Here is a 12739-nt window from a genome sequence, read left to right on the forward strand (position 1 = left end):
ATATTTTAATATAATTGCAAGCAGGTATGATATGATATGTTTTGCATTGATGTCAGTTATTACAATTTTGGCCACTGGAGATCCAAATATGTGGAACAGATTCATTGATATAAATCCTGGGAATGGGGGCTGGGAAATTGGTACTTTGCAATCTCATTGGATCAGGCTCCAGGTTCCTTTAGTGCACTGACGAACTTTTCAACTCAGAGTTGCATCCACAGCTCACACACAGTAAATGCAGGTCTCATTGTGCATGTTAAATGGTTGTAACATGGGTTCTCTGTTTCTCAGGCTGAAGTTACAAAATACATTTCATGGAAGCATTAAAGGAAAGCTTTTTTTTTTAAAAAAAATCCCTTAAAGGTACGTGGCTTTTTTATTTTTTTGACTTGATTTATTGTCACATGTATTGAGATATTGTGAAAAGTATTGTTTCTTGCACGCTATACAGACAAAACATACTGTTCATAGAGTACATAGGGGAGAAGGAAAGGAGCGGGTGCAGAATATAGTGTTGCAGTCACAGATAGGGTGAAGAGAAAGGTCAGCTTAATATATGATAGAACCATTCAAAAGTCTGATGGCAGCAGGGAAGAAGCTGTTCTTGAGTCGGTTGGCACATGTTCTCACACTTTTGTATCTTTTTCCCGACAGAAGAAGGTGGAAGAGAATGTGTCCGGGATTCAATCATAATATTTAATTGACCATTGGGTTTGATTTCCCCAACCACAGATTATTCAAACTTTTTGTAGTAGGCAATGAAACAATGCATCCCAGAATCTGAGTTGTTCACAACTGCCATTATGCCACCAATTCTATCTGCAGGCACGGTATAATTACCTAGCAATGAGCAAAGAAACTGCTTTGGCATCGAGAATAGCTCTAAGATAATTATGGAGTTACGCACTGTACTGCAAGAATACTTGGAGCTAACCTCCAGCAGACGGGCAACGCTTACAGCACCAGTAAAGGTCACCTTCCTCCTTCAATTGGCATGCAATGCCACAGCCACCCAATCACCAGATTCACACACAGATTTTTTGCAGAATCTTTTTCTTACACTTCTGCACCCAGTGGCATATGAAATGACTTATATATTCTGCTTTACAGCATCAGATTATGCCATGCAGTGCTTCTGTAATGAAGTCTCATTTTTCTATGAATGGATTGTTAGCCCATCTTTTTATTAATTCATTCATTGGACGTGGACATCGCTGACTGGCCAGCATTTATTACCCATCTCTAATTGCTCGAGGGCAATTGAGAGTCAACCACATTGCTGTGCCTCTGGAGTCACATGTAGGCCAGACCAGGTAAGGACGACAGATTCCTTCTCTAAAGGACATTAATGAATCAGATGGGTTTTCCGACAATCGACAATGGTTTTATGGTCATCAGTAGGTTCTTAATTCCAGATAATTTTTAATTGAATTCAAATTCCACTATCAGCCATGGTGGGATTCGAACTTGGGTTCCCAGAACATTAGCTGAGTTTCTGGATTAATAGGCTGGCGATAATACCATTAGGCCATCGCCTCCCCTCCTATCAGGCAAACTGGCTAAATATAGATGCAGCAAGCATCCACTACAGTCTTATCACAGACAAACAAGTATCCAATCCATGACATCCAGTATACAGAGACCACAATGTTAGTCTCCTTCTCGCCAAGGTTACAATATGTGTGTAAGAGCAGGGTCACAGTGGATGGTGGAAGTGTTCTCAGTTATTTTGAGCCATGGCTACTCCTTTACTGTGCTGAGCTTTGAGTATTCTTATATGTTACAGGTTGCTGGAGATCTTTGTTATTTTAGATTCTTAGCTGCCTCATTGTGGTGATTTATTGTTAATATCAGCACTGATTTAGACTTAAATGTGGGAGGCATGATTGAGAAATTTGCAATGACACAATAATTGGCAGTGCAGTTTGTGAAGAGGATAGCTATGGACTCCAGAATGATATCAATGGGTTGAGTGGGTGGAAAAGTAGCAAATAGAATTCAATCTGGAAAAGTGTGAGGTAATGTATTTGGTGAACGCAAACAAAGCAAAGGAATTCTCAATGAACGGGAAGATAACGAGAGGGGTTGTGGAAGTGAGAGACCTTGGAGTACATATCCACAGATCCCTGAAGGTGGCAAGACAGATGGATAAGGTGGTAAAGCATATAGAATGGCTGAGGTATAGAATATAAAAGCAAGGTTGGAACTGTACAAGACACTGGGTAGTTCACAGTTGGAAGTTTGTGTACAGGTCTGGTCATCACGTTACAGGAAGGACATAATTGTTACAGAGGGTGTACAAGATTTACAAGAATGTTGCCAAGGGCTTGAAAATTGCAGCTATGAGGAAAGATTGGATAGGCTAGGGTTAAAATCATAGAATCCCTACAGTGCGGAAGGAGGCCATTTGGCCCATTGAGTCTGCACCGACCACAATTCCACCTCGGCCCTATCCCCATAACCCTGACACTGAGGGGCAATTCAGCATGGCCAGTCAGCCTAACCCACACATCTTTGGAATGTGAGAGGAAACCGGAGCACCCAGAGGAAACCCACACCAACATAGGGACGGTGACCCAAGGCCAGAATTGAACCTGGGTTCCTGGCGCTGCAAGGCAGCAGTCCTAAGCACTGTGCCACCATGCCAACACAAGGAGAATGTGCACACTCCACACAGACAATGACCCAAGGCCGGAATTGAACCCGGGTCCCTGGCACTGCAAGGCAACAGCCCTAACCACTGTGCCACCGGGAACAGAGGAGACTGTGGGGTGACTTAATCGAGGTGTACAAAATTATGAGAGGTTTAGGTCGGGTAGACAAGAAAGATCTGTTTCACCTAATGGAGAGGTCAATTATCAGGGGGCACAGATGTAAGGTGATTGGTAGGATTAGAGGGGACATGAGGAAATTCTTCTTCACTCAGAGGGCAGTGGGTGTTGGAATTCACTGTCTGGTTTGTTGGTGGTGGCAGAAACCCTCAACTCATTTAAAAGGTACCTGAATCTGCAGCTAAAGCAACATGCAGGCTACAGACAAGGTGCTAGAATGTGAGATCAGAATGGGCAGCTTTATTTCTTTGGCCAATGCAAACATGATGGGCTGAATGGCCTCTTCCCGTGTTGTAACTTTTCTATGATTCCTTCTAAATTGACTCTCGGGGTGGGATTTTCCGGCCACGCTCATCCCAAAACCGGAAAATCCCGCCCAAGGGCACACCTTTGCATGGTCTGCCCTCCCACTGCTACGATTCCTGTGGTGGGTGGGATGGGAAAATTCCCCTCTACATTGGTTTGTGGTGTAGAAATGTTGCTGAGGCAAGCACTTTAAAATGCACCATAAAATTATAATTGTGTTTGGTACATACTGCAGTTTTACCTATGAAGAAGCATTGAAACCATGACAAAGGGCTACTAAACCCCAGGTAAGTGGCAACTGAAATCATTTGAAAGGACAATGAAATAACAACTTGTATTTACATAGCACCTTTAATGCAGAAAAATGTCGAAGGGGTTGAAAGTAACTGAGAAATCTCACTGATATGTGTAAGGTGGTCCTATGGGTTGTCATTGCACATACATAAAATGTATGGTGGCAATTTGATCTTGGGAAGTATGTTAAGGAATGGAGCGTTACACAAGATTGCAGAGTATGACAAAACTCAGAGAAAATCCACTTCCATTTCTTTAACTGACTAAAAGATATATATATATATCCATGTATCTTGTACCCTTTTCACAAAGAAAGTTTGGGATTACATGGCCAAATCTGTATTTTATCCAACATGCATTGTGTGTCTCTAGGATCTGCATATGGGTAGGCAGGAATTCACTGAACTTACCTTGTTTGAAAGAGTGAATAGAATCAACAAATGGTTACAGCACAGAAGGAAGCCATTTGGCCCATTCTGTCTGTGCTGGCTCTCTGCAAGAGGAATTCACCTAGTCCCCTGCCATTTCCTTGGCTCTGCATTTTTTTAAATTTTTAAATATTGTCTTTTGAAAGCAATGATTGAATCTGCCTCCATCACATTCTTAGACAGTGCATTCCAGATCTTAACTACTGTTGTGTAAAAATGTTTTTCCTCCTGCCACCTTCAGTTCCTTTGCCAATCAAGATCCTCCGATTCTCATCCCTTCCACCACTTTCTTCCTATGTATCTGTCCAGGTCTCTCATGATTCCAAACATCTCTATCAAATCTTCTCTAAGGAGGACAGCCCCAGCTTCTTGAACGTATCCATGTAACCAAAGTCCCCAAACTTTGGAACCATTCTTGTACATCTTTTGTTTCCAATCTTCCCAAAGGGCAGTGCACAGAAATGGGCACAATATTTCAGTTGTGTCCAAACCAGTATTTCATAAAGATTCATCATAACTCCCTTGCTTTTGTATGTTATGCCTCTATTTATAAAGCCCAAGATCCTTTATGCCTTTTGAACAACTTCCTCAACCTGTTCTATCACTTTACACAAATACCTCCAGGCCCTTCTGCTCTTGCAGCCATTTTAGAATTGTATTCTTATTATTTTATACTGCCTCTCCTCATTCTTCCTACTAAAATGTTTCACTTCACACTTCTCACAGCTTGTCTATGTCCTCTTGAAGGCTATCACCATCTTCCTCATGGTTCACAGCACTTCCAAGTTTTGCAAATTTTGAAATTTTTCCCTGTACACCCAAGTCTAAATCATGAATGTAGTACAAGAAAAGCATTGATTCGAATACTGACCCCTGAGGAATCGCACCATGTAACTCCCCGCACCACTTCTCGGGCTCCTGTCACCCAGCCAACTTGGCATTTATGCAGTCACTGCCCCTGTTATTCCATAGGCTTTAACTATTACGTGGTATTTAATCAGGAACCTTTTGGAAGTGCACGTACACCACATAACCGCAGTACCCTAAACAATCCTCTTCCCTCATCCAGAAATTCTATCAAGTTAATAAAACCAAGGAAGTCTACCATTAACCCTCCTACTTCTCAATGATAAGCTGTACGGAATCCCCCATCCCCCTCTCCTCCGCTACTGCGCATGCTCCTCGCCCTCACCAAGATGGCGGCGGCCTGTGGTTGGGACGTGGCAGAAAAACCGACTCACTTCCGGCAGAGTGAAAACGGAGGCCCGGAAAGGTAACAGGAGAGACCCGGGGTGAGGGTGAGGGTCAGGGTGGGGAAAGGGAAACAGGAGAGACCGGGGTGGGGGTGGGGAAGGAGAGAGACGGGAGAAGGGGGGAGAGTGGGGTGCAAGAGGGGAGAGTGCAAGAGGGGAGAGGGGGGGGGTGCAAGAGGGGAGAGGGGGGGGTGCAAGAGGGGAGAGGGGGGGGGTGCAAGAGGGGAGAGGGGGGGGGTGCAAGAGGGGAGAGGGGGGGGGTGCAAGAGGGGAGAGGGGGGGGGTGCAAGAGGGGAGAGGGGGTGTTGCAAGAGGGGAGAGGGGGGGGGTGCAAGAGGGGAGAGGGGGGGGGGTGCAAGAGGGGAGAGGGGGGGGGGTGCAAGAGGGGAGAGGGGGGGGGGTGCAAGAGGGGAGAGGGGGGGGGGGGTGCAAGAGGGGAGAGGGGGGGGTGCAAGAGGGGAGAGGGGGGGGGGTGCAAGAGGGGAGAGGGGGGGGGTGCAAGAGGGGAGAGGGGGGGGGTGCAAGAGGGGAGAGGGGGGGGGTGCAAGAGGGGAGAGGGGGGGGGTGCAAGAGGGGAGAGGGGGGGGGTGCAAGAGGGGAGAGGGGGGGGGTGCAAGAGGGGAGAGGGGGGGGGTGCAAGAGGGGAGAGGGGGGGGGTGCAAGAGGGGAGAGGGGGGGGGTGCAAGAGGGGAGAGGGGGGGGTGCAAGAGGGGGAGAGGGGGGGGGGGGTGCAAGAGGGGAGAGAGTGGGGGGGGGTGCAAGAGGGGAGAGAGTGGGGGGGGGGGTGCAAGAGGGGAGAGAGTGGGGGGGGGGTGCAAGAGGGGAGAGAGTGGGGGGGGGGTGCAAGAGGGGAGAGAGTGGGGGGGGGGTGCAAGAGGGGAGAGAGTGGGGGGGGTGCAAGAGGGGAGAGAGTGGGGGGGGGGTGCAAGAGGGGAGAGAGTGGGGGGGGAGTGCAAGAGGGGAGAGAGTGGGGGGGGTGCAAGAGGGGAGAGAGTGGGGGGGGGTGCAAGAGGGGAGAGAGTGGGGGGGGTGCAAGAGGGGAGAGAGAGGCGGGGGGGGTGCAAGAGGGGAGAGAGGGGGGGGTGCAAGAGGGGAGAGAGTGGGGGGGGGGTGCAAGAGGGGAGAGAGTGGGGGGGGTGCAAGAGGGGAGAGAGTGGGGGGGGGGTGCAAGAGGGGAGAGAGTGGGGGGGGTGCAAGAGGGGAGAGAGTGGGGAGGGAGTGCAAGAGGGGAGAGAGTGGGGGGGGGTGCAAGAGGGGAGAGAGTGGGGGGGGTGCAAGAGGGGAGAGAGTGGGGAGGGGTGCAAGAGGGGAGAGAGTGGGGGGGGGTGCAAGAGGGGAGAGAGAGGCGGGGGGGTGTAAGAGGGGAGAGAGGGGGGGGGTGCAAGAGGGGAGAGAGGGGGGGGTGCAAGAGGGGAGAGAGGGGGGGGTGCAAGAGGGGAGAGGGGGGGGTGCAAGAGGGGAGAGGGGGGGGTGCAAGAGGGGAGAGGGGGGGGTGCAAGAGGGGAGGGGGGGGGTGCAAGAGGGGAGGGGGGGGGTGCAAGAGGGGAGGGGGGGGGGTGCAAGAGGGGAGGGGGGGGTGCAAGAGCGGAGGGGGGTGGGTGCAAGAGGAGGGGGGGGTGCAAGAGGGGAGAGGGGGGGGGGTGCAAGAGGGGAGAGGGGGGGGGGGGTGCAAGAGGGGAGAGGGGGGGGGGGTGCAAGAGGGGAGAGGGGGGGGGGTGCAAGAGGGGAGAGGGGGGGGGGTGCAAGAGGGGAGAGGGGGGGGTGCGAGAGGGGGGGGTGCAAGAGGGGAGAGGGGGGGGTGCAAGAGGGGAGAGGGGGGGGGTGCAAGAGGGGAGAGGGGGGGGGTGCAAGAGGGGAGAGGGGGGGGTGCAAGAGGGGAGAGGGGGGGTGCAAGAGGGGAGAGAGTGGGGGGGGGGTGCAAGAGGGGAGGGGGGGGTGCAAGAGGGGAGGGGGGGGGGGTGCAAGAGGAGGGGGGGGTGCAAGAGGGGAGAGGGGGGGGGGTGCAAGAGGGGAGAGGGGGGGGGGTGCAAGAGGGGAGAGGGGGGGGGGTGCAAGAGGGGAGAGGGGGGGGGGGTGCAAGAGGGGAGAGGGGGGGGTGCGAGAGGGGGGGGGTGCAAGAGGGGAGAGGGGGGGGTGCAAGAGGGGAGAGGGGGGGGGTGCAAGAGGGGAGAGGGGGGGGTGCAAGAGGGGAGAGGGGGGGTGCAAGAGGGGAGAGAGTGGGGGGGGGGTGCAAGAGGGGAGAGAGTGGGGGGGGGTGCAAGAGGGGAGAGAGTGGGGGGGGGTGCAAGAGGGGAGAGAGTGGGGGGGGGTGCAAGAGGGGAGAGAGTGGGGGGGGGTGCAAGAGGGGAGAGAGTGGGGGGGGTGCAAGAGGGGAGAGAGTGGGGGTGGGGTGCAAGAGGGGAGAGAGTGGGGGGGGGTGCAAGAGGGGAGAGAGTGGGGGGGGGTGCAAGAGGGGAGAGAGTGGGGGGGGGTGCAAGAGGGGAGAGAGTGGGGGGGGGTGCAAGAGGGGAGAGAGTGGGGGGGGGTGCAAGAGGGGAGAGAGTGGGGGGGGGGGTGCAAGAGGGGAGAGAGTGGGGGGGGGGGTGCAAGAGGGGAGAGAGTGGGGGGGGGGTGCAAGAGGGGAGAGAGTGGGGGGGGGTGCAAGAGGGGAGAGAGTGGGGGGGGGTGCAAGAGGGGAGAGAGTGGGGGGGGGGTGCAAGAGGGGAGAGAGTGGGGGGGGGGGTGCAAGAGGGGAGAGAGTGGGGGGGGGGTGCAAGAGGGGAGAGAGTGGGGGGGGGTGCAAGAGGGGAGAGAGTGGGGGGGGGGGTGCAAGAGGGGAGAGAGTGGGGGGGGTGCAAGAGGGGAGAGAGTGGGGGGGGTGCAAGAGGGGAGAGAGTGGGGGGGGTGCAAGAGGGGAGAGAGTGGGGGGGGTGCAAGAGGGGAGAGAGTGGGGGGGGGGTGCAAGAGGGGAGAGAGTGGGGGGGGAGTGCAAGAGGGGAGAGAGTGGGGGGGGTGCAAGAGGGGAGAGAGTGGGGGGGGGTGCAAGAGGGGAGAGAGTGGGGGGGGTGCAAGAGGGGAGAGAGAGGCGGGGGGGGTGCAAGAGGGGAGAGAGGGGGGGGTGCAAGAGGGGAGAGAGTGGGGGGGGTGCAAGAGGGGAGAGAGTGGGGGGGGTGCAAGAGGGGAGAGAGTGGGGAGGGAGTGCAAGAGGGGAGAGAGTGGGGGGGGGTGCAAGAGGGGAGAGAGTGGGGGGGGGTGCAAGAGGGGAGAGAGTGGGGGGGGGTGCAAGAGGGGAGAGAGAGGCGGGGGGGTGTAAGAGGGGAGAGAGGGGGGGGGGTGCAAGAGGGGAGAGAGGGGGGGGTGCAAGAGGGGAGAGAGGGGGGGGTGCAAGAGGGGAGAGAGGGGGGGGTGCAAGAGGGGAGAGAGGGGGGGTGCAAGAGGGGAGAGGGGGGGGGTGCAAGAGGGGAGAGGGGGGGGGTGCAAGAGGGGAGAGAGAGGCGGGGGGGGGTGCAAGATGGGAGAGAGGGGGGGGTGCAAGAGGGGAGAGAGGGGGGGTGCAAGAGGGGAGAGAGAGGGGGGGGTGCAAGAGGGGAGAGAGTGGGGGGGGGTGCAAGAGGGGATAGAGTGGGGGGGGAGTGCAAGAGGGGAGAGAGTGGGGGGGGTGCAAGAGGGGAGAGAGTGGGGGGGGTGCAAGAGGGGAGAGAGTGGGGGGGGGTGCAAGAGGGGAGAGAGTGGGGGGGGGTGCAAGAGGGGATAGAGTGGGGGGGGAGTGCAAGAGGGGAGAGAGTGGGGGGGGTGCAAGAGGGGAGAGAGTGGGGGGGGTGCAAGAGGGGAGAGAGTGGGGGGGGGTGCAAGAGGGGAGAGAGAGGCGGGGGGGGTGCAAGAGGGGAGAGGGGGGGGTGCAAGAGGGGAGAGAGGGCGGGTGCAAGAGGGGAGAGAGGGGGGGGTGCAAGAGGGGAGAGAGAGGGGGGGGTGCAAGAGGGGAGAGAGTGGGGGGGGGGTTGCAAGAGGGGAGAGAGAGGCGGGGGGGGGTGCAAGAGGGGAGAGAGAGGCGGGGGGGTGCAAGAGGGGAGAGAGTGGGGGGGTGCAAGAGGGGAGAGAGTGGGGGGGTGCAAGAGGGGAGAGAGTGGGGGGGTGCAAGAGGGGAGAGAGTGGGGGGGGGGTGCAAGAGGGGAGAGAGTGGGGGGGTGCAAGAGGGGAGAGAGTGGGGGGGTGCAAGAGGGGAGAGAGTGGGGGGGTGCAAGAGGGGAGATAGTGGGGGGGGGGTGCAAGAGGGGAGAGAGTGGGGGGGGGTGCAAGAGGGGAGAGAGTGGGGGGGTTGCAAGAGGGAGAGAGTGGGGGGGGTGCAAGAGGGGAGAGAGTGGGGGGGGGTGCAAGAGGGAGAGAGTAGGGGGGGGTGCAAGAGGGGAGAGAGAGGCGGGGGGGGTGCAAGAGGGGAGAGAGGGGGGGGTGCAAGAGGGGAGAGAGGGGGGGTGCAAGAGGGGAGAGAGGGGGGGGGTGCAAGAGGGGAGAGAGGGGGGGTGCAAGAGGGGAGAGAGTGGGGGGGGTTGCAAGAGGGGAGAGAGAGGCGGGGGGGGTGCAAGAGGGGAGAGAGGGGGGGGTGCAAGAGGGGAGAGAGTGGGGGGGTGCAAGAGGGGAGAGAGTGGGGGGGTGCAAGAGGGGAGAGAGTGGGGGGGGTGCAAGAGGGGAGAGAGTGGGGGGGGTGCAAGAGGGGAGAGAGTGGGGGGGGTGCAAGAGGGGAGAGAGTGGGGGGGGTGCAAGAGGGGAGAGAGTGGGGGGGTGCAAGAGGGGAGAGAGTGGGGGGGATGGTGCAAGAGGGGAGAGAGTGGGGGGGGTGCAAGAGGGGAGAGAGGGGGGGGTGCAAGAGGGGAGAGAGGGGGGGTGCAAGAGGGGAGAGAGGGGGGGGTGCAAGAGGGGAGAGAGGGGGGGTGCAAGAGGGGAGAGAGGGGGGGGTGCAAGAGGGGAGGGGGGGGGTGCAAGAGGGGAGAGAGGGGGGGTGCAAGAGGGGAGAGAGGGGGGGTGCAAGAGGGGAGAGAGGGGGGGTGCAAGAGGGGAGAGAGGGGGGGGTGCAAGAGGGGAGGGGGGGGGTGCAAGAGGGGAGAGAGAGGGGGGGGTGCAAGAGGGGAGAGAGTGGGGGGGGGTGCAAGAGGGGAGAGAGAGGCGGGGGGGGGGTGCAAGAGGGGAGAGAGAGGCGGGGGGGGTGCAAGATGGGAGAGAGGGGGGGGTGCAAGAGGGGAGAGAGGGGGGGGTGCAAGAGGGGGGGGGGTGCAAGAGGGGGGGGGTGCAAGAGGGGAGAGAGTGGGGGGGGGTGCAAGAGGGGAGAGAGTGGGGGGGGGTGCAAGAGGGGATAGAGTGGGGGGGGGAGTGCAAGAGGGGAGAGAGTGGGGGGTGTGCAAGAGGGGAGAGAGTGGGGGGTGTGCAAGAGGGGAGAGAGGGGGGGGGTGCAAGAGGGGAGAGAGAGGCGGGGGGGGTGCAAGAGGGGAGAGAGGCGGGGGGGCTGCAAGAGGGGAGAGAGGGGGGGGCGCAAGAGGGGAGAGAGGGGAGAGAGGGGGGGGTGCAAGAGGGGAGAGAGGGGGGGGTGCAAGAGGGGAGAGAGGGGGGGGGGTGCAAGAGGGGAGAGGGGGGGGGTGCAAGAGGGGAGAGGGGGGGGGGGTGCAAGAGGGGAGAGGGGGGGGGGGGTGCAAGAGGGGAGAGGGGGGGGGTGCAAGAGGGGAGAGGGGGGGGGGTGCAAGAGGGGAGAGGGGGGGGGGGTGCAAGAGGGGAGAGGGGGGGGGGTGCATGAGGGGAGAGGGGGGGGGTGCATGAGGGGAGAGGGGGGGGGGTGCAAGAGGGGAGAGGGGGGGGGGTGCAAGAGGGGAGAGGGGGGGGGTGCAAGAGGGGAGAGGGGGGGGGGTGCAAGAGGGGAGAGGGGGGGGGGTGCAAGAGGGGAGAGGGGGGGGGGGGGGAAAAGGGGGGGTGCAAGAGGGGAGGGGGGGGTGCAAGAGGGGAGAGGGGGGGGGGTGCAAGAGGGGAGAGGGGGGGTGGTGCAAGAGGGGAGAGGGGGGGGGGTGCAAGAGGGGAGAGGGGGGGGGGTGCAAGAGGGAGGGGGGGGGTGCAAGAGGGGAGGGGGGGTGCAAGAGGGGAGAGGGGGGGGGGGTGCAAGAGGGGAGAGGGGGGGGGGTGCAAGAGGGGAGAGGGGGGGGGTGCAAGAGGGGAGAGGGGGGGGGGTGCAAGAGGGGAGAGGGTGGGGGGTGCAAGAGGGGAGGGGGGGGGGTGCAAGAGGGGAGAGGGGGGGGGTGCAAGAGGGGAGAGGGGGGGGGTGCAAGAGGGGAGAGGGGGGGGTGCAAGAGGGGAGAGGGGGGGGTGCAAGAGGGGAGGGGGGGGGGGTGCAAGAGGGGAGAGGGGGGGGGTGCAAGAGGGGGGGGGGGGTGCAAGAGGGGGGGGGGGGTGCAAGAGGGAGAGGGGGGGGGTGCAAGAGGGGAGAGGGGGGGGGGTGCAAGAGGGGAGAGGGGGGGGTGCAAGAGGGGAGAGGGGGGGGGTGCAAGAGGGGAGAGGGGGGGGGTGCAAGAGGGGAGAGGGGGGGGTGCAAGAGGGGAGGGGGGGGTGCAAGAGGGGAGGGGGGGGGTGCAAGAGGGGAGGGGGGGGGTGCAAGAGGGGAGGGGGGGGGTGCAAGAGGGGAGAGGGGGGGGGGTGCAAGAGGGGAGAGGGGGGGGGGTGCAAGAGGGGAGAGGGGGGGGGGGTGCAAGAGGGGAGAGGGGGGGGGGGTGCAAGAGGGGAGAGAGTGGGGGGGGGTGCAAGAGGGGGAGAGGTGGGGGGGGTGCAAGAGGGGAGAGGTGGGGGTGCGAGAGGGGGGGGGGGTGCAAGAGGGGAGAGAGTGGGGGGGGTGCAAGAGGGGAGAGAGGGGGGGGTGCAAGAGGGGAGAGAGTGGGGGGGGTGCAAGAGGGGAGAGAGGGGGGGGTGCAAGAGGGGAGAGAGTGGGGGGGGGGTGCAAGAGGGGAGAGAGTGGGGGGGGGTGCAAGAGGGGAGAGAGTGGGGGGGGGTGCAAGAGGGGAGAGAGTGGGGGGGGGTGCAAGAGGGGAGAGAGTGGGGGGGGTGCAAGAGGGGAGAGAGTGGGGGGGGGTGCAAGAGGGGAGAGAGTGGGGGGGGTGCAAGAGGGGAGAGAGTGGGGGGGGGTGCAAGAGGGGAGAGAGTGGGGGGGGGTGCAAGAGGGGAGAGAGTGGGGGGGGGTGCAAGAGGGGGAGAGAGAGGGGGGGGGGCAGGAGGGGTGCAAGAGGGGAGAGAGAGGGGGGGGGTGCAAGAGGGGAGAGAGGGGGGGGGTGCAAGAGGGGAGAGAGTGGGGGGGGTGCAAGAGGGGAAGAGAGGGGGGGGGTGCAAGAGGGGAGAGAGGGGGGGGGGTGCAAGAGGGGAGAGAGGGGGGGGGGTGCAAGAGGGGAGAGAGGGGGGGGGGTGCAAGAGGGGAGAGAGAGAGGGAGGGGGGGGTGCAAGAGGGGAGAGAGAGGGGGGGGGTGCAAGAGGGGAGAGAGAGGCGGGGGGGGTGCAAGAGGGGAGAGAGGGGGGGGGTGCAAGAGGGAGAGAGGGGGGGGGTGGCAAGATGGGGAGAGAGGGGGGGGTGCAAGAGGGGAGAGGGGGGGGGGGTGCAAGAGGGGGAGAGGGGGGGGGGGGTGCAAGAGGG

At 59.9% G+C, this 12739-nt stretch overlaps 1 protein-coding gene across 2 annotated transcripts in view; it reads left to right on the plus strand.

The window, feature by feature from the left end:
* The first annotated feature begins 1110 nt into the window (after positions 1 to 1110).
* c7h7orf25 (chromosome 7 C7orf25 homolog) overlaps positions 1111 to 12739 on the plus strand; it is a 32489-nt gene continuing 20860 nt past the window's right edge. The window contains exon 1 of one of the 2 annotated variants that reach the window (XM_078216543.1): positions 1111 to 1313. Coding sequence is in view for 1 of the 2 variants with exons in the window: in XM_078216542.1 (XP_078072668.1) it covers positions 5056 to 5132 (77 nt within the window). In the remaining variant the exon portion in view is untranslated. Of the gene's footprint in view, positions 1314 to 5042; positions 5133 to 12739 lie in introns of those variants that run through there. The other variant, XM_078216542.1, reaches the window with a different exon arrangement.

The sequence above is a fragment of the Mustelus asterias genome, chromosome 7 (genome assembly GCF_964213995.1).
Source record: "Mustelus asterias chromosome 7, sMusAst1.hap1.1, whole genome shotgun sequence".
NCBI classification, from domain to species: domain Eukaryota; kingdom Metazoa; phylum Chordata; class Chondrichthyes; order Carcharhiniformes; family Triakidae; genus Mustelus; species Mustelus asterias.